General features: G+C 46.8%; 1 protein-coding gene across 2 annotated transcripts in view; it reads right to left on the reverse strand.

Moving 5' to 3' along the window:
- The window catches only part of DOCK1 (dedicator of cytokinesis 1), a 535,058-nt gene that overhangs the window by 411,096 nt on the left and 101,932 nt on the right, over positions 1-22,030 (reverse strand). For both annotated transcript variants that reach the window (XM_060098409.1, XM_060098408.1), the window contains exons 17-22: positions 16,899-17,002; positions 16,150-16,333; positions 11,737-11,834; positions 6,453-6,542; positions 6,022-6,122; positions 1,572-1,706 (exon numbers count right to left, since the gene is read on the reverse strand). In XM_060098409.1, the coding sequence (XP_059954392.1) occupies positions 1,572-1,706; positions 6,022-6,122; positions 6,453-6,542; positions 11,737-11,834; positions 16,150-16,333; positions 16,899-17,002 (712 nt within the window). The remainder of the gene's footprint in view (positions 1-1,571; positions 1,707-6,021; positions 6,123-6,452; positions 6,543-11,736; positions 11,835-16,149; positions 16,334-16,898; positions 17,003-22,030) is intronic.

Here is a 22,030-nt window from a genome sequence, read left to right on the forward strand (position 1 = left end):
CCTTTGATATCTCAGTCAAGGGTAAGAGCACAATGGCCTCAAACCGTGGGTCTTAGATCACGGAAGGTCAGAATGAACAAAGCACAAATAATCCTTGACCAGTAACACAGGGGCTGTGACCACTGATCAATGGTGGGTACTACCCCGTCTGTGACTCTTTTTTCTTTTTTTAAAGATTTTTTTTGATGTGGACCATTTTTAAAGGCTTTATTGAATTTGTTACAATATTGCTTCTCTTTTATGTTTTTTGGTTTTTTGGCCTCGAGGCATGTGGGATCTTAGCTCCCCAACCAGGGATCGAACCCGCACCCCCTGCATTGGAAGGCAAAGTCTTAACCACTGGACCACCAGGGAAATCCCTCCCATCTGCGACTCTTACAGTTGTGCACACAGTCAGTAACTGGCTCCTTTGGCTTACATGCACCATGGTGCGCAAAGGCTGGATTCTGAATACCTTCCCTTTCTCCCCAGCCCTTCTGGAGAAGCTGACTTCAGGCCAACAAAGATAAAGAGTCAATAAGGAGGTACCAATCTGGGTCCACACTCGCTCAGTCCCGAAGTATTCACTGATACGTTTCGAGAGGGCTGTGCTTTTAAAAGTCACATGTATTCTCTAACTCAGAGGGACACTGATTCTTAAACTCCATCTCTGTGTTTAGAACTCACCACAAGAACATCAATCTCCAATAACCAACAGCAACCAACATCATCCACTGTAGGTCACCCAAAGCAGCTAGCTCCAAAAGCAGTAGCAGAGTGAGTCAATGTCAACACCCCAACACCCAATCTACCCATTTCACATCTCTCCATTCAGAGAGTTAAATATTGTGGACCAACTGAAAGCTCATTTATTTTAGCACATCTCTTTCATCTAAAGATATATAGGAAAAAATACTAATGTTCTCTATAAAATAACGAAGTCATTATTTTAAAGTGGATTGGGAATATCCCAATCCACTTTAAAGTTCAACACAACTCATAAATTCACCTAGACAGTGTATGAAACACATCACTAGGTTAAAACGCTGAGTGTCCATTTGCACGGCAATCTTGTATGTGGGAATCTCTCTCCAGGAACAAAACATGATTCTAGTTGAAGGAAAGAGGGAGTAAGCCCCCCAGTCTTCCCAAGTGGGGTTGTTTAACTTGGTTTTGGCTTTTTGCTATTGTTGCCTGTTTGTTTTAATTTTGTTTTTCAAGGGCTTTTTTCTCTATAAGATATACTGAAAAGAACTTCAGAACCCTTGGTGTTCAGTCTGCACTACCTCTGAAGAATTATCCATGCTTTCAGGAGACGATGTCTGACTCACAGGCACACATTTCAGACTCAGGGCTCAAGACTCAAACGCATGCTTGTCTTTCGCTACATGCGGGAGCAGTTACAGTAAGTGTGGGCAAACCCAGCCCAGGACTGTTATCTGTTACTGCTGTGTCATGCTAGGCAGCAGGGAAAGGAAGGAGAAAGACAGGAGGAAGAAGAAGAAGCAAGAGGAAGGGGAATGGAGAAGGAAAAGGAAGGAAGGAAAGGATTTTCTGTAAGTCCACTGGAGAGCCAGCACGGCGATACGCACTGATTGAACAGGATCCGGGAGCGCACGATGAACTTGAAGATGTACTCTAAAGCTTTCATGGCTTTATACAGCTGGTCGCTGATTCCTGGCTTCTCGGCATTGTCCACATAGTTCCTTAAAACTTTCGTCAGCTTCCTGTTCATAACAGAAACACAAGTTAACAAGTTCAGAAGATTACAATATCTCAGTTCTTCACTGGGACAAAACTACACAAGTGGGTTCTTTTTATTTGGGTACACACTTATCCGTATATGTATATTTGTGAAATGTATTTCAAGCAGATTAAAAGCGACCCATATAATAACTCTCAGAGGAGCGAGATCTGAGCATTTAACAAGACCTTTCTAAGTTTTAGATGTTTCTGTGAGCATTTAAATGTATTATATAATTTATTCTTCACAGCAACACTAAAAGGCAAGTGATGAGTTTTATCCCTAATTTACAGATGGAGAAGCCCAGGATTTGGTAGGTAAACTAGCTTTCCCGATGCTAAATAACAAAAATCAAAGGGATTTTTACAGACGTATCTATTTTCATAATGCTCATTTGTTTTTATTGAGCGTATATGGTATTTTCAAATGATAGATGCAGTAATGGTAATGTTCAGTTTTTGATTCTGTCCAAACGTCTACATTTCCTACCACTACTGGCCCATAAACGAATAATCACTGTTCTCAAGGATGACCCTCAAGCTACGCTTTCTAAATCATAAAAGAAGAATTAAATTAACGGCAATATACTATCAGCTTTCAGTGTACTGGGCTACACTGTAACTCTCCAAAAACTAGCAGCATATGTAAAGCCTGTATGACAACAACCAACAAGACTACTCCCTAAACCAAACTTCTCCACTCCCCAACTTCCTATGTAATCAACAGAACTTCCCTGTGGCGTTTAAATATTCATCACAGTCATAAAAACAACCTGTCAGGGCACTCACGGCTTTTCCCGTTAAGCTGTGAGCCAGCGTGCACTAGCTTGTTATTCGAGATGATTACAAGACACTCATAAGAGCAACTGTAACTTGGACTCTGGAGGACCTCGGAACAGTTCTAAGAGGAACAACTCTACTGATAAATCACAATAAAGAGGCTTTTGGGTGACTGAGTGGATACAAAGTTATTTCTAACACTGATCAGGCTGCAGAACTCAAGAAATGAGAGACTACCACAGAAGCCTTCCTGCCAGCATGTCCTGAAGAAGCGAAGCCAGAGACATCCCCTTCCCACAGGCTCCCCTGGCCCCGACGTCGGGAAAGGTATTGCCCCATACACGTCTCCTGATGGTTCCTGAGGCATGGCAGAACATCTCAAGTCCTGGCATAAAACCTGTTTCACTCGGTTTCACTTATATTCCCAAACTGACTGGACCACACACACCTTTCACTCTCAGACCTTACTAATATCCCAAGAAATATACATTCCATAGAAATACATTTTGGAAATCCTTCCAACAGGTTAATCAAAGAAAAGAATAAAAAGAAGGAATGATTTGCAAAGAGAATGACCCCCAGAACCAGAAAATGAATCTGGAAGTCAAAAGACCCAAATCCACGCCAGCCACGCCACTTGTAACTGCAGAAAGACCAAATTCCTCAGCACCAGCTCAGAGGGGCAGACCAAACGGCACATCAATTCAGTGGGAGGAAGGTCTGACCCAGCTTTGGGCAAGGCAGCTCTGTGGACAGAAGGAGCCTGTCCTGCTGGTCTTCTGGAAGAACCGTCCCCGAAGCTGACACCTCCCTCCCTCCTCGCTTGGACCAGAGCCGGTCACTCTGATCCGCGAACTGCCCACGCAGGGGAGCTCCTGCTTTGCGAGAGTCGGAGGGCTAAGAAATAATGCCCATCGCCTCCAGTCATCTTTACTTTCTTCTCTTGGAGTTCTCTGCAAAGAAAGGCTACTGATCTCAACATGTATCAAAGGAAAGACATAAAGAAACTACCTGGACCAGACTCTAACCTAAGCAAGGCTCCCAGAAGAGGCGGAGGAGAGACTGGCTGTGATGTGATAACACTTAGGACCCGAATGTCCCCTGGGCCAGAGAAGGCTGGAAGCACTTCATCAGTGCAGACACAACCTTCCATGACTGGCTTAGAACTGCGTGAACCACAATTATCTCCTCTGCTATTTCAAGGCAAAAATACTCAGATTCTAATGGCCGAAGAACCGCTTGGGGCTGCTGGTTTACCAAAACAGGACAAGAATATTTATTTTCCGAAATTAAAATTTCCTTTTTGGCAGAGGACAGACTGAATGAGAAGGTACCGATTCTCACCCCCGTCCCACCGTAACTTAACAATAAAATGGTACTTTTTGTGTCTCCCACTGAGGAACTTGCCCAAAGCTCCCCAATGTGCGTTTTCCACCTTTGAGAATAGGGGCACCGTTCTCCCCAAAGTCACAGGCAGGGGGACGCCAGCTAGAGGACCTGGAATGCAGCACGGTGACCTTACCCCTGTTCCGATTTTCTGAAATGAAAGTGCAAAATCTAATCTGAGCAAAGGTGTTTGGCCCCCTTTCGATGAAGGAGAATGGTGAAAGTGATACATATGGAGGTCGCATGGCACCCAGAGCAGCATGCAGGCCACGCCCATAAACCCTGGGCTCCCCCTGGTTGCTATAGCGAGAGGGTGTCACATGACCAGCCCTCCCACGGTCTGCAGGGAACTGTCCAAAGTGTGACAAACCGGGCTCCTCCACGGAGAGAACAGAATGTTTTAAACAAACGCTTCTTAGTCAGCAAGCACAAAGCTCGTCACAGCTTGCCCCGTGTGGTGAGGACATCGCTGCTCCCCGCCCACTGGGGGCTCCACCCACTGCCCTGCAATAAACATGCACTCAAGCAGACACGGAAGAGTCCAAGAATCAGGGACAGGACTGTTGACCTTGAGTTCCCACAGCCAAGGACAACAGGTTCTGACCTAAGTATGATCAAGACACAGATGGGAGCTTTGCCTCAACTTCCTGGCCCTAAAAGAGAATCATTTCTAATGATTCTAATGATTCTAAGTTGAATGTTCTTAAAGAAATTAAACCTTTCTTTTTCACTGCAACTCACACAATAAAAAGTCTGAATAAATGCCAATAAATCCCATTGTGAGAGAATGAGGAATTCGCCCTAATAATTCTAATAATAACAAAACTCAGCTACTGCTTGGTGCTTTTTGAGTGCCAGGGATTATTCCAAATACTTGACATGTAAGAACTCATTAAAATTCTCAAGAAAACCTACAACCGTGCTGTTGCACAGATGAGAAGGCTGAAGCTCACAGAGTTTAAGCAACTTAAGCTTGAAAGCAACAGAGTGGTAACGTAAGCCCAGGTGGCCAGGTCCCAGGGCTATGGCATCAACACCAGGCTTCACACTTTCCCCTTGGTGTCTAGTAGACCCAACAGGGGCCCGTGTGGGGATGTAGGGCAGGTGGAGAGCAGCTGGGTGAGTAGTAAGAATCCTAGTTAGTTAGAGCCGAAGCTTCTGGAACAAAAGGAAAGGCACTCTTTAAAAGGCAAAAAGAATCTGAAAACAATACATATGTGTATATATATATTACACACACACATATTTATATATGTATAAGTGAGTCACTTTGCTGTACACCTGAAACTAACACAACGTTGTAAATCAACTATACTTCAATAAAAAAATTAAATTTAAAGAAAAAATAAAAAAAGAAAGAAATGCAAGAGTATTAAAAGCCAATATCCATATGAAGTCTAAAAACAATTGTCAAACCTGCAGATGTTTTATCTGGACAACATTAACATTCTGGCTCTCTGAACATCACTAACCAACCAATTTAAAAGAAAAAATAATTTTTTTTAGAACTTTTTTTTTTTGGCCGTGCTGTGCAGCTTGCGGGATCTTAGTTCCCCAACCAGGGATCGAACTCGGGCCATGGCAGTGAAAACACCGAGTCCTAACCACTGGACTGCCAGTGAATTCCCAAAAAAAACAATTTTATCCAGCTTTGACCAGCAGAACAAAAATAAACAAATCACCTGCAACCTTAAAAATGATAATAAATAAATAAAGAGTAAAAAGATAGATTGAAAAGTACAAAACTGAATTTTATTCACACTAAATAACCAATAACCTCAATACAGGACCACAACCATTTATTCATTCATCAAACGGTCATCAGGAAGCTGCAGTGCGGCAGGCACTCTGCATTCATGTATCCGTTTCATCAAACACAAACTGAACATTTCAAAGACAAACAAAGGGTGTGGAGAAGAACAAGAACTTATTCCGGAATCTTATAATATATCACCTATCTCTTTCAACAAGATTTTTAGGTCTGTTAAGAGAGGAACAATAATAAAAATGATCCCAGTAAATTCACAGTTGGGGAAGGGAAACGTAGAATCACAGGCAGAAGTATATGGAAAAGACTCTTACAAAAATATACAAAAAGAAGTACTGGTTTTAAAACAACAAAAAAGAACTTACGTGTAGGCTAATGTTGCACTAAAGTGTTTCTTAATGTAGGTTTCCAAAACAGGATTAAAATGCTGAAATTTTCTATCAGCAATTAGTCCAATGATAAATACCTGTTAAATCAATATTTTCATTAGCAAAAGAAATGCAAACCATTTTGGAATCTTCAGCTGAATCACTTGCACTTCTGTGTGAGTCAACGAGCTATAACACTTTCGGACACAGGTTGGTCAGCTACTTACTTCTTGCCCTACAATTTACATTTGCCTAACTACAGTGTTACAGTGGAAGAAACTTTCTACCTCTCAATTCGTTTGCTTTGATTGGGTTTACAACTGAAAGTGCTTTCAGGGTTACTGTGATGGATCCCGCCCCAGCTTCAAAGGCTGCAACCTGAAAGCGTCCCGTAATATCTGAGCAGATGCAAAGTCGAGGCCTCTTACCAGAGCATCAAACACTAATGTATCAAAGGTCTCGCTCTCCGAGTTCTCCATCATGATGTTGAAGAGGGCATCCAAGGTGTCCTGGAGGAACTAGAGAGACACAAAAGGTCAGCAGACGAGGTAAATTCACCCCACTCTCCCCAGCCTAGAACAACTATCATCCTTGGCAATACTGCAAACACCCGCCTTTCCCAAATGGCACCTACCAAGCTACAGACTTTGGGGGCTTTTGTCAGTCATTAGATTCACAAGACAAAAATCTGAGATGAGTGAATTCAGAACAAAGACATGCCACCCTGAGTCAAGCAGAGGATGGGCAGCAGGGAGATGCCCTATAGCCCACCGCCCACCCACCCATGAGCCCTCTCCAACCCTCCTCCTGATTTTCATCAGGACAAAAAGCTCAACAGCAACCCTGGGAAGTCCAAATCCGACTCGTTCCGTACACTCTTGAGTGTGGGACCTGAGCTAGCAACTGGGCAGAAGCCATACAGGGACAAATTTCTAGTATAATAAAGGATCTTCTACAGACACAGATGCCCAAGGACAGAAGAGGTGTGTGATTCTGAAACTGGGGTACAGAGCAGAGAGCCATGAGCTTAATGTATTCAACGGTAATTTAGAAATTCCTTTTATGCCTACTATAATTCACCAAATAAATATTACAGCATAGAATGACAAAACATTATGAACTTAATTTAGAAAAAATTAGGAGACTTCAAAGTTATGTCACACTAGAACCTGGCTTTGAACCCTGACCCCATTCTCCCCTGAAAGAAGTATAAGATGAACTAAAAAAGCCTACACTGGAAGTAAGGAGTTCCCTGTTTATGGGGTAGTTCAAGACTAGGCAGAATGACACACAATGGACTACTGACCATAAAAGGGAATGAAGTTTGGCTATATCTTCATTAGTCACTGGGATTAGTACATCGAAATCACAATGAGGTATCACTTCACCCAGACCGAGGGGACTGTCATCAAAACGATGTACAATAGTTAAGTGTGGGTAAGGACGGAGAGAAATTAGAGCCCTCATACAGTGCTGGCAGAAATGTAAAATGACTCAATGGCTTTGGAAAACAGACGGACAATCCCTCAGTGGGTTAAACGTAGATTTACCATGTAACGCAAACATTTCATTCCTGGGCATGAAACCAAAAGAATGGAAAACATACATCCACACAAAAACCTGTACACAAATATGCATAGCAGCTTTATTCATCATTGTCAAAATGTGTCCATCAGCTGATGAATGGATAAACAAACTGTGGCATATCCATACAATGGAATATTTATTATTCAGCCATAGAAAGGAATGAAGTTCTGATACATGCCACCACATGCCTTGAAAGCATTACACTAAGCAAAAGAAAGCCAATCAAAAAAGGTCATATATGGTCTGATTCAGGTTACATAAAATTTCCGGGATAGTCAAATCCATAGCGAAAGCCGGTTGCAGGGAGAGTGGAAGTGATGGCCAGCAGGTGTGGGGTTTCTTTTTCCGGTGATGGAACTGTTCTGAAATGAGACAGTGTGGACAGCTGCACAATTCTGTGAATATACTGAAAACCACTGAATTGTACAAACGAAAAGGTGCTTTCAGGTATGTGAATCACATCTCAATCAAGTGAATCACATCTCAATCAAGTGGTTATTAAAAACAAAAGGAGTGAGTGAGACAGGCCCACAGCCGGGACAAAGGTGTAACTGAGTGAGATCCCTAGACCAGATCTTCCTGGGCGGCTCAGCCCATGCACAGAACCTCAGGGGCCTTCATGTCCCCAGCAGAGGACCTCAAACGGTTCGACCTGCAGACAGAGAAACTAAACACAGAGACCTGCTCCCCACCCCCCGTGAGCCGTGCAACCTTGCAAATCCAGCACCCCACAGCCCTTCTTCCTGAGGGACGTGTTCCCAGACCTAGGAAGTGATCTGAGATGCGTCAGGCATAAAATCCTCATTCTATTCCACGGTGCCACCTACCACCTAGTCTGTGCCAAGAACTGTCACATATAAGTGGCACGGGAATGAAACCAGCCGGACCAGGAGGCATTCTGGTCTGGACATCCGTCCACTCCGTAATTGTTCAAGCCTGCACCACCTCTTGGTACTTTTGTATCGTTTCCCATCATTTCAGATTGTAAACGCTTTGCAAAGGTCAAAACTCGACGCCGCCATCTGCTAACAGCCCAGTGTTACTGCCAACAGACACACCAGTGTCCAGTGCCAAGCCCCGGCTTGTCACAGTTCATGGAAAGAGGTCTACCAGCCCCACCCAGACAAATGACACAGAAACAAGACAGCAGACAGCGGGGGCCTTGTGTATCTGGCCATAGAGCCGCAGCAGTGCAGGGACACGAGTGTCCTGAAGGCGGTCCCTCACACAAGGCCATGAAAGACTTCTTTGGACACCCACCCTCTCTCCAAGACCATCCACTGGAAGAGCACAATCACCATTTTCATTTCCCAATAAAATGGGAAACTATACTTTTTACTAAATGAGCAAATACTTTTCTCAAGCAATGTCACTTTTACTAAACAAGCAAATACTCTGCTCAGTCTATCAAGCAATGTCATCTTTCCACTAAAAGTGATAAAGACACAGAAGGGAGGTCTTGAATAAATGGAATAAACTCCACAATCTATCAGTGTCCTTCAACAGGATTCCCTCTGTTCCTGGCTCTGTTAACAGCCCGGTGGCCTTAGATGAGTCTATTCCCTGCCCCAGGCCTACAGGGTATTAGGATACGCTGTCAATGGGAAGGAATAAACAGGCAAAACAAGTAAGGGCCGGACAGGTCATCCAACCCTGGGCGGTACCAGTGAACACAGGAAGGAGAGGGAGAGAGGTGAATGCCATCTCCAGGGATGAACAACAGGAAGTGATAATAGATTAGATAAGAGGAACTGAGGGGGGGCAATAAAACCAGATGGTTCTAGAACTTCCCTGGTCAGTGTGTCAATAGTTCAACATAAATACACTTCCTGATGTGATACAGGGACCGAAAAATGAAAGAGGACACAATTTCATTAACTGTGGGTCTTTTAAAGTGCTGTTAACCTATTCACCCAGTTTTCATCTGAATTAGGGAATTCATAGAACCCAGGGAAGTTTAAAATGCAGTTAACATTGTCCAAGCCAGTAGAAGACAAGGGACAGGAAAAGGTGATTAAAATTCGAAGATTAGTGAGGATATGTTTGAACGGTTATACAATGAATTTAGGAGAGCGGTGCCACCAAATTAATTTCTACTGAAGTTAACCACATTGCTGTTTAATTAAGGCCATTTTAAGTAATTAATTTTCACAGAGATAAGGTCGTCTCCCTCCACAAGCACCTCTCACGAAGGATAAAGAACTGAGGCAGCGACACGGACCTGGCCGTGGGGACCTTGCTCTCGGGCAGCCACGAGTGGTGGCCCGGCTTGTTGCACGCCAGCCAAGGTGGAGCCCAGTGGCCACGGAAATGCATTTCCTTACATACAAGGAGAAGTCACTGGGCACAGGAGTGGCAAAGAGAGCCTTTTACTGAAGAAAATATTGGAACCACCAACGATCACCAAATCTGAGCGCTCAAAGGGACCTGTGATCACTCTAGTCTGACTGTCCTATCGTAGATGAAGATTCAAGAGGACACCTAGCACTGCTCCAGGGCCTGCTCTGTGTGAGGCTAAGAAATCAATCCAAGACCACATGGGAGGAAAATAGCCAAGACAAGACTGAGTGCCGTGCTCTTTCTGACACACCACGAAGCTCTGCACATCAATGACAGGTGTGTCGAGAGCCAGGGTTAACGATCACGGGGATGGTCATAACAGTGGTGATGATAAATCCCGATACTACCAGGCCACCTCCCCGGGGCCAGTGCCTCATTTAACCTCCACAGGGACCCTCTGAACAAGGCACTCTGGTTATGTCCATTTTACAGCAGGGGAAAGCAAGGTGTAAAGATGTTATCTAACCTGTGTCAGCCCCACAGTGAGGACCCGCTGGAACAGGAAGCAGAACCCTAGACTTGGTTGATTCCAAAGCCTGTTTCCATCACAGCGAAGCCAGGCCGCACTCCCCGGACCAGAGTCCAAGAAGGATTCTGTCGTCTTAGAGGCGTAGGTCAACCTCCCGAAGACACTAGTTGTTAAAAGGCTTATGACCAGGCAGACCTCGTTTTATTGCACTTGGCAGATGTTGTGGTTTTTACCAATCAAAGATTTGTGGCAACCCTGGGTCCAGCACGTCTCTTGGAGCCATTTTTCCAACAGCATTTGCTTACTTTGTGTCTTTGTGTCACATTTCGATAATTCTTGCAATATTTCCAACTTCATTATTATTATGTTTGTGATGGTGAGCGGCGATCAGAGATCTTTGATGTGACTGTTGATTATCACTCACTGAAGGCTCAGGTGATGGTTTAGCATTTTTTTGCAATAAAGTATTTTTTAATTGGTTTTTTAATGGACATGGTTTTTTAATTTTGAGGGTTTTTTGTTTCTCTTGTTTAAACTTTTTTCTTTTTTTGTTTTTTTCCACTCACTGCGAGGCATGTAGGGACCTTGGTTCCCCAACCAGAACCCGTGCCCCCTGCAATGGAAGTGCACAGGCCTAATCACGGGCCGCCAGGGAATTTCCTTGTTTGTTTGTTTGTAATTGAAGTATAGCTGATTTACAATGTTGTGTTAGTTTCAGGTGTATGGCAAAGTCATTCAGTTGTACATATATATATATATATATTCTTTTTCGGATTCTTTTCTTTTTTAAAAAATTGTGAATAATATTTTATTTAGTCACTTTTGTTTACAACTAAAACTCTTGCAAGGAATTTGAGGACACCCTCCTCTGTCATTTGCAGGACATGAAGGGCTCTGGACATCGTGAACGTTTCCCTTTAAGTTACGATGGGAACCCAGGACAACGCCGTAGGGACCCCTGTCTGGGGTCTAGCTCGGAAAGCCAGATCCTTTTCCATTAAAGGTTATGGCAAGATATTGAGTATGGTCCCCTGTGCTATGCAGTAGGTCCTTGTTGACTATCTATTTAATGTTGTACCTATTTCTTTTCACATGAGGCTACTGCACACTCAGCAGACTACAGTAGAGTGTAAATGTAACTTTGATACTCACTGGGGAACCAAATAATGCGTGTGACTTGCTTTCCTGAGGTGGTCTGGGACCGAGCCCGCAGTGTCTCGGAGGCGTGCCTGTACCACCTTGGGAGGCGGAGCCTACACCTCTTCATATCCGTAAGGACAACAAAACAACCAGAACCAGCGTGGGAGCCACGTTACCTTCACCACTTCGCCACCATCCACCTTCATCAGCTGCCTCAGGTTCTGCTGCAGCAGGTTGGTGTTGGATCGCCACTTCAGCAGCCCCAGCAGGTCCACTGGAAACAGTAAACGAACATCAGTTCCTCACAGCAAGGACTCTTTCTCCCTCGTTCACCCATCATGTGAGGTCCTCTACATAATTTTTTGAACAGATGAACTAAGCCTATTTGGAAACGTTCGCCACGTAAACACTTCGTTACTTTCTAGCAACATCCTTGACACCCGGTGTGACCGGATTCATTATTTCCAACTACGTTTACCATGAAATGATTTCCATGTGGAAGCTTTCAAAAGGCATCTGGGGATCCTACAGAAGAGGGACCGGCCTTTCGAACCCACAAGAAGGCAGATCAGAGCATGAAAGAGGGACCGGCCTTTCCAACCCACAAGAAGGCAGATCAGAGCATGGAAGAGGGACCGGCCTTTCCAACCCACAAGAAGGCAGATGAGAGGAGCAGCAGGCCTGCGAGGCTGCGGGCCATTCAGTGCTGTCCTGGCAGCTCCTGCCAAGGGGTTTTCTCCTGTTCAAGAATAAGATTCTTAGTTTTTTAAGATAAAATAATATAAAATAAATAACCAACACAAATTCAAGTACTGAGAATGCAAGGGGACAGTCCCCAAAGGAGACAGGAACCCTGGCCCTGGAGACCACTGCTGCACTGCGCTTGCCACCTTTACCAAGTCCTGGCCCTTCCAAAAGTTTTTGTATGTTTCTTTTCTAATAGAAAAAATCACAAGTTGAACGTATTGGTTTTTGCAGACTAAATGTGGAAGACGATGTTGAGAAATGATTTTGTTTAAGGCATGAAAACAGAATCCAAAACATCTCTGGGAAAGGACGAAGTCATATTAATATCCCATTACGTGAAAAAACACAGTTAGCAAAGCACATCTAATTTACTATTTATGCTCATCGGGAATGAACTTCTGCTACAGAAACTGTCTCCATAAAAAAAAACCCTAGTTAATACTGAAAAGAAAAATATAATTTTGGCAGTAGGTAGAATTTCAGTGAACACAAGACACCAGCTATAATTCAAGGATCAAACCACACAGAAGGCATACAGGTGATGAGCACCATGCACACATTCTCATTTATATCACCTCACCCCCAAGGACAGCTGATGAAGGGGAGAGTTACAAACAGGAAAATGTGAAGAGGACAGCATCCTAGTGTCTTTAGAATGCGTAGAGAGTAGACTCAAACACCAGCCGGGCCACGCCACCAAGATGTGACCTTGGACCAGTACCTTCACCTCAGTTTTCCTATCTGAACAATGGGTACAGTGTTGCCCAGGTCACAGGGTTGGTGCAAGACTTAAATGGCAAGACGTGGAGAAAGCACTTAGTGTGATGCCAGGCAGGAAGACCAACAGCTGCCACCCATCAAAGAGATGAACATTTTAGCCATTCTTCATGAAGGTTAACATGTTTTAATTTCTAATTGAAAGTGAAGTCATGAGAAGGGCTACATCCTGCCCAGACTCGCTCTCAGTCCCAGGGTTAATGGAGATTTCCACCTCATAAGAGTTACCAGTGTTTTTTTTGTGGGGTTTTTTTTGTTTTATTTTTAAACAGCTTTTGCAAATGCTAGAAGGTACTGCTTATCTTTGGGTTTTTGTTTGTTTGTTTGTTTGTTTATTTTTGGCTGCATTGGGTCTTCATTGCTGCGCAAGGGCTTTCTCTAGTTGCAGCAAGCAGGGGCTACTCATCGTTGCAGTGCACAGGCCTCTCATTGTGGTGGCTGCTCTTGTTGTGGAGCACGGGCTCTAGGCACGCAGCTTCAGTAGTTGTGGCATGCGGGCTCAGTAGTTGTGGCTCTCGGGCTCTAGAGCGCAGGCTCAGTAGTTGTGGCACACGGGCTTAGTTGCTCCGCGGCATGTGGGATCTTCCCGGACCAGGAACTGAACCCGTGTCCCCTGCATTGGCAGATGGATTCTTAACCACTGCGCCACAAGGGAAGTCCACCAGCCTTTTTTTAATGGAGGTGAGCTAATACTCTGGAGCCCATTCATGCAAAGTTAGTGGCACTTTGGATTAGAGGGAGGCTGAGGTTTACCTCTGTGTGGTACTTTTGAGAAAAGATACAGCTGGGCAAATTAGCAGTGGACAAACACCTTTGAGGACGGGGAGCTTGCTCAGCACCCCCACCCTCTCTGTCCCCTCTCATTCCCAGGGAGCCGCCGCAGTTTGGCTCGTAATAATTCTCTGCCTCGTGACTTCTCTCTCTCTAATTACATAGTAAGCTGATGGAGGAGAGGAACCACGTCTCCTACTTCTTTTTATATCCCCCAAAGCATCCAGCATAATGCTGAGAACAGAGATGTTTAATACAAACGTCGATGAATAATTCAGCCACCACTTTTCCCTAAGTAATGGAACTTCACAGTAACAAATCACGGTTTCAGAAAAATGACTCCCTCAAATGAGAATCTGGGACTCAATGCCAGATGCCAATTGGGGCAGCCCCATCTTGCACACACCTGACACGCCACCGTCCAGAAGAGAGGCATTGTTGGCCGGTGTGAAATGAACAACAAAAGGTGTGTCCCCCTCAGTTTAGTGAGCTGCATCACATCGGAATTTCCTGGTGGCCTGGCAACAGCCACTGGCGAGACCAGGGTGCTGTGCCCCTCAGTCCCAAAGAGGGGATTATTACCCTGTGTCTGGTAAGACTCGAAGAGCTTAAAGGTGAGAGGAGGTGGGACACGTCTCCCCGAGGAATTACTGTGACTTAATACCTTGAGAATGTCCTGGTTCACAGTCGTCTTCCCCAGGGATACGTGGGTTAAGAAGGATTCTGTGCGTGGGCCTTACAACCTAACCCCTATTCAACACACTGTTTTAATGGGGAAAACATATTCAAGTTCCAAATAACAACTTCCAAATGAGCTTTTGGAATATGACCCATTTCTAAGAAGGTGGCTTCCCACACAGTGAAGACGGCAAGACAAAGCAGAAGCTTAAGTGCCCCACTGGACAGGCTGCCCTGAGTTAAACGAAGCCCGAGAAGGAGCAGCCAGCCGCCAGGCTAGCGGACTATCAGGGCCATATCCAGAGGGTAACATCTGACCCACGGGGTCACCGTTTCTATAACCCAGTCTCAAACCAGCACCCGCCGTGCCGACAGCATGTTCCCTGGGCACTGAACCTGCAAACTCCCTGCGCATCATCTACCCCACCCCATGCGTGCCCGGATCCCAGTGCCCCAGGGAAGGGTTTCCACCTGCTCATGGAGGTTGCTACAGCAGGCGGTGAAAGTCTGATCAGGACCCGCACTCCCCCCTACCACGCAGGGCCTTCCAGATGACAGGTTACTTCTGTCCTGTGATCAGCCTGTTAAAGCCCAAACGACGACTGTCCCTTGAGCCCATCCGAGACTACTGCCAAGCTTTACAGACAACCCCCGGGAACACGATTCACGACAGCAACGGACATTAATAATCAAAATCCTTATCAGTGGTTGAGAGGAAAAAGAATTGGATTTTCAAGCTGACTTTCAAGAGAACGTAAAGCTGCTCTGCACGGCTGTGAGCCCATCACATTTGGGGAACTCGATTTTTCAAGGTAAGATCTGTGCAGAGGACCCTCTGCCTCGACCAGACGGTGTGCTCTGAATCAGGAGTGCCCCCGCCGCAGGGCCATGCCTTGGGGAGGCTGCAAGCCCGTGGGAACAATGCCGAGCATCCCGGGCCCGCAGCGTGGGGACACTGGGCACCATCTGATGCTGCGTTAAGGTCGCACTTTGGTGTGAGTGCATCAGCAAGGGATGCCTTATCTCACTGTCAGGGGGACTAGAAATGTCATTAACACCAACTTGTAAAACTAAAGGTAACTGGTAATTATCTCAATGAGCAGATGAGAGAGGGCAAGACCCAAGGAGGGCAGGGGCCTCACCCCCTAGGGCTCCCGTAGCCCTCAGACAGCCCTGTGAGGAAGGCATTATAGCCAGGGTATAGATGAGGAAAATGAGCTCCGAGACCCTAGTTCAAGGTCATTCCCAGGGTTATTAGCACAGGGCCAAGGCTCAAGTTCAGGGCTTCGGTCTGACTCCAAATTGTGTGGATTTCTCCCTTCCCTTGGCCAGAAAGCTTTTTTTTTTTTAAAGTAAATCCATTGCTTTATCTCTCTTTGAGGTTCATCCTTAGCATAAAATCAGAATGTGAGTTTCAAAGCAGAACAATGTCAGCCTCTCCCTCTCTCCTTGTCCAACAGCATCCACACGGGCCATTACGGAGGGAAGGTGTGAATGACTCGCTGGCAGGGTTCAGGGACCTAAGGAAGCCTCCTCCATTCAGCAGGGAGCACGAGAAACATGGGGTTGAAGGGGAAAAACTCCAGGGGTGAACCCGTTTCTGGCCCCAAACTCACCATTCTGGGTCAGCTTGGTGGAGCACACGAGAGTTGAGATCTGGAAGGAATCTTTGCTGATGGTGCAGCTCCCAAGACTCTGCATGCTCTTGCCCGTCGCCGAGTGGCCCTTCTCTTCTAACTCGGCTTTGGTGGACGGCAGGCTCAAGTACGTGCCGGCGTCTTCCAGCTTCTTCGCTTCAGCCTGTGGGTTTAGTGATGCAACAGGTCAAATGCAATTGGCAATCCCGTGCAGTATTTTCTACCCCTTAGGATCCTTAATCCTTTTAACCATCATGATATTTGCTCTTTATCATTTGCTAAACCGCTTCTTTTATTTTTTTAACCTTTTATTTTATATTGGAGTATCGTTGATTAACAATGCTGTCTTAGTTTCAGGTGTACAGCAGAGTGACTCAGTTATACATACACATGTGTCTATTCTTTTTCAAATTCTTTTCCCAACTAGGTTGTTACATAATATTGAGCAGAGTTCCCTGTGCTAAACTGCTTATTTTAATGATTTCCCTTATTCCTGTAGATGAATTCACATTCACACAGAGGACTTTTTTAAACAGCACTTAGTGTGTTATTGTGTATCAGCTTCTCTCCTTAGGGACAGCTGGTCATCTGAAATGTTCATTTACATAATTAAATGTTGCTAGATAGCAGTGTTCTCACAAAGATGGGAAATGTCAGCTCAGGCCAGGAAGCCCAAAAAGACTTGAAACAGTCAAAATTAGCTACACTGCCCCAACAGAAGAGCGTACCTTATAGACAATAAGATCATGTTCCCCATCTCTTAGGGTGGTCCCATCATAGCGCATCAGCTTTACAAAAGCGAGTGCGAATATTTTCTCGGATTTATCCTTAGCTGCAATAGAAATTAATAATCATTTTCTACTGCCATCACGACAAAAAGAACATCATAAAATGCTACAAGGGCTGCCTTTCTGAAAAAAATTACAAAACTGTTCTGACAGATGTTAAAGTAAATATAAACGGAGATATAGACAACGTTCACTTATCATAAAGGGATCAGCTGTGCTCAAACTAATCTGTAAATTCAGAGCAATTACAATCAAAATCTCATGGGAGAGCTTCCTTGTGGAACTTGAAAACTGATTCTACAGTAAAGGACCCACAGCAGGAGGATGGTCTTGAAAAGGAATGTGGCGGAAAACCTGCAATACTAAAACCCAACAGGAACTGGAAAGGGGTAACAATGAAGACGGTGGGTTTTTAACACAGGGATTCACAGACCAGTGGGAACAAGGCATGAAAACACAGGCCACTGCAAGTGACCACTGGAAGGGGCAGACCCTTCAGAGTGTCAGCAGGGACAAACAAAACAGATGGACGCTCACCTCACACCCTCCACAAATATAAGCCCCAGGCGGACTGAACACCCTACTGTGAAATGTTGTTCTCTTTGGCAAGAAAGTCCTTCCCCCAGAATTAGCATGTGAGACTCATTCTCTCACTTCATTCAAGTTTCTGCCAAAGTATCACCTGCTCTGAAGTGACCAGCCTGCCTAGAAGAGCAAAAGCCTACCCTGGTCACACTCTTCCCACTCGACTGATTGTTCTTCATAGTCGCTATGGGCTGAACTGTTATGTTTTGTTTTGTTCAACAAAATTCTTATGCTGAAGCCTAACCCCCCCATGTGGCTGTACTGGAGAAAAGGCCTATAAGGAGGTTCTTAAGGGTAAAAGGTCATAAGGGTGAGGCTCTGACCCTATAGAACGGGTGCCCTTATAAGAAGGGGAACAGACACCAGAGTGGTCCCTCTCCGTGTGAGCTCACAGCGAGAAGGCAGCCGTCTGCAACCTGGGAGAGGGTCCTCACCAGAACCTGACCATGCTGGTACCCTGATCTCGGACTTGCAGCCTCCAGAACTGTGAGAAAGTAAATCTCTGTTGTTTAAGGCACGAAGTCTATGGTATTTTCTTATGGCTGCCCAAGCAGATTAAGACAACAGATTACCAAGAGATTACTACCAGACTACCAAGAGATTACCAAGCCTGTAGGGTGTCTGTGCATGAGAAAGGGCCAGGGGAGGGGGAGACAAAGCGGTGTTTATTGTTAGTTTCATCCACTGGGCTTTCCCATGCAAAAGACTTTGTGTATTTTTTCACTGCTATTTCCCCAGTGCATGAAATAGTGCCTGGGGAGACGCCAACAAACAAGTCCTTTCAGGGACTTCCGTGGTGGTCCAGTGGGTAAGACTCCGTGCTCCTAATGGGGGGCCCAGGTTCAATCCCTGGTCGGGGAACTAGATCCCGCATGCATACCGCAACCAAGAGTTTGCATGCCACATCTAAGGAGCTGGTGAGCTGCAACTAAGACCTGGTGCAGCCAAAATAAATAAACAAATTAAAAAAAAATTTAAGTCCTTTCAGATAACAAATAAAACAAAAATTGGTGGCTTGTTAAAGCGTAATGATGGGAACAGGGACCACCCAGCTGGATGGTTGGAAAAGGTCTCTCTGAGAAGGTGGATGACGTATGAGCCAAGATGTAAACCCTCCAGGAAAAGAGATGTCCAAATACGGAAGCCCTAAAGTGGGACCGGCCTGCCTTGCTTGGGGACTGGAAGCCAGTGTGGCTGGTGAGTGGTGTGCAGTGAGAGCTCCAAGGTGGGCAGGTGCCAGATCAGGTAGAGATAGGTGAGGAGTCTGCACTGAAGAAATGGATTTGTGATAAATTTTTCAAGATGCAAGCTGAACACAGCACGGAAACACTGAGTCTCAGGGCTAGAAAAGACCTTTAAAATTATAGATCCCAGATTCTCTTTTTGGAGATGAAAGGACAGAGGTTGAAGAGCATACATCTGCCCACCCTGAGTCAGGGGCTCAAAATATCTGCTATAGGACATCACTGCCTGAGATACCACGTCTCATTAGTCTTTGCGTTCCTGGTGTCCATCGGGTCTGGCACACATTAGGTGCTCAATAAATGCTAGCTAATTAGCTGGGTGAATGACTGACCAACCAAAGCTAAAGGGAGGGATAAAAGCAAAAAATATGTACTTCTCGAAATTGAAAGAACTTTGTGAAAGGGTTCTTAAAAACATAAAACTCAGTGTTCCAGTGAGAAGGAAGAGATCCTTTTAAGTACGGGCTGGCATGAAAAAAATTAAAACACATCTGTCTGAAAGCAGCTGCAGTTCAGGACACGTGACCCTATCTGCCAGCAGAAGGCTTCCCCTGACCCTACTCTTACGTAGCACACAAGTTAGAAGTGCACCTTTTATCAATACTCTGCTTCTTCACACAGGGGATGGACTGCATTTGTTACATCCTCACTAGCAGCCATTATGAGGCAGACAACAAATTTACACAACGTCAGGGCCCACAGAAGAAGGCCACATGCTCCCGAGGGCGGGCAGCGCTGGCGGACCCAACCGGCCCCCTACAAACAAGGGAAACTCAGCTCCTGGCAGTCCGGCCCCGGAAGCCACATATCTGCCCGCATCCACGTAAGACATCAACTGATGCGTTTGGAACGGCTAACAAGTTGCAGAAGAGTGTTAGACGGTCACACCAGCGCCAAACTTCCCAACCCCAAGGACAGCTCCCAGTACGAGAAATCCCCTCACTTTCTTCCACTAGGGGTAAAGAGCGCGCATTTCGCCTGGGGCGGCGGGGAGGGCATGCAGTGTGGCCCTCCTCCCATTTCTGACCCAGAGCATCTGCAGACGAGGCCGTAGCAGGGGCCCCGGTGGCACCCACCCCTCCAGCAGCGGACAGCTCGGGACTTCGTCAGCATCACACTTGCAATGCTCGACACGTTCCCCAAACCCCACCAGCTGTGGCTGGGGAGACTTTATTAATTATGCAAATGTATCGTGGGAGGCCGGGTGATAGCATCTTGTCTATAATGAGTACTTAAAACTGACAAGAAAAACAAGGATTTTGAAAATTAAAATGCTACCAAAGAGATCCCTCTGCCCTGGTGTAATCTATTAATTAGAGAGAATGAGCTTGTTCTAAAGAGGGAGCGTGCTTCTGAGGTAAGTCCCCTGTGCGTTCTAGAACTTTGTCCTTGCCCCGCAACAGGGCTCCCCACCCTCCCCTCCCCTGCAGCCCATTCCCACCCCCGGCAACTTCCGGTGTGCAGGGCGCTGGGCCCACCACACCTTCTGGGACTTGGCTGATGACATACCTGCCCCCAATTCCCCCAATCACCCACCTGACCCTGCTCACCCCGCACCTCTGCCTAACGCACGCGATGCTCCCAGGCCGCTGCTCGGCCCATGGCTCTTGCGAGCCGATCTCACGCCTCAACCCAACCTGTTTGGCAAGAGGAGAACTCTCTGTGTGAGCTGCGTATACAGCAGGTGCTCAACACAGACCAAATGACGGCAGTGGCCTCGGTACTCCCCAAAGGCAGGGGGGACACAAGGACTGGGGTGGGAACCAGAGCTCTTCCGCTGACCATGAGGTGACTTTGGGCCACTGAGGTGGGGTCTCTGAGGCTGTTTCCTCATCTGTAATGTAGGAAGCGCCAAGGATCCACCACAGGGCATCATGGTGAGGACTCATCTAAATGACGTGGTAAAAATACTTGTGCCAGGGGCTTCCCTGGTGGCACAGTGGTTGAGAGTCTACCTGCCGATGCAGGGGACACGGGTTCGTGCCCCGGTCCGGGAAGATCCCACATGCCGCGGAGCGGCTGGGCCCATGAGCCATGGCCATTGAGCCTGTGCATCCGGAGCCTGTGCTCCGCAACGGGAGAGGCCGCGACAGCGAGAGGCCCGCATACCGCAAAAAAAAAAAATCCTTGTGCCAGGAGAGAGTAAGAGCACGATGAACACGTACGAAGAGGTGGTCGCATCCATCCGAACATCTTATCCATCCACGTTTCAGCCGTCCAGGAGTGCCCACAGTTAGCAGACCCGAGCCCACTGCCTGGTGGCCTGGATTTGGCCCCAATGGGGCGGGCCCTGCTTTCCAGGCTGCCCAGACTTCACACCCTGCGCCTCCCACACTGCTTGGGCCCCGACCCCTTCTCCGCTGGCCCCTTAAGCACTGGGACAAGAGGAGGGGTGGAATGATGTTCCATAGCGCTCCCACCCCTCCCCCGGCATCCTCCACACGCCCACTCACCAGGAGGGACCCCGTGCTGCTCTAGACCCCTTGGTTCAGCCACCTCCCAGCCTCACCCCACGCAAGCACATCTTCGGGCTGACAGTCACACTTAACACACGCCAGCCCTGTAGTCCCCGCGCCTCTTCAACTTCACAGAGCTTCTCACTGGTCCCACACGGGGGTCTACACACCCCCAACTTCACGCCTCTGCTCACGTGTTCACCCTCCCGGCTGTTCTCCTGCACCCTTGCCTCTGCGGGCTCCACGCCCTGGGGAGGGCACAGGTCAGGCAGGCCCCCAGAGACAGTAAGGAGGGTGGACACACCATCACGGCAGCGGCGGGCCTGTGGAGCCCTATCCCACGGCCGGCACCCTGCTGAGGGACCGGCAGCCCCCATGCTTTCCCCTCCTCAGGCTGAAACACCTGTGAAGACACACAGAGCCAGGGCTGAGGTCCCCCAACCGCAGGGCTCTGGCCCCCACAGGCTGGTGGGTGACCAACGCGACCGCCCAGACCACCGTACCCTCGATGCCGCTGCACACGTGACCCAGCATCACTTATTTTCTCAAACCTCAGCCCACGGCCAGATGGATAGAGACCATGAAGGGCAGGGGGCGGATCGTCCCCTTGTGATACCTTCCTCAGTGTCTAGCACAGGGTGACGTCCTTAGCAGACAATGAATTCAACACAGGTCATGAGACAAACTTCAACCATCGATCACAAATCCTCCTGGAAGGTGAGTGATTCAAACTTCTTTCCTCCCAAAGTCCTGGCATCACGGTCAAGGCTACACCAACGTGGACGAG

Source organism: Mesoplodon densirostris, chromosome 1, assembly GCF_025265405.1.
Source record: "Mesoplodon densirostris isolate mMesDen1 chromosome 1, mMesDen1 primary haplotype, whole genome shotgun sequence".
NCBI lineage: Eukaryota > Metazoa > Chordata > Mammalia > Artiodactyla > Ziphiidae > Mesoplodon > Mesoplodon densirostris.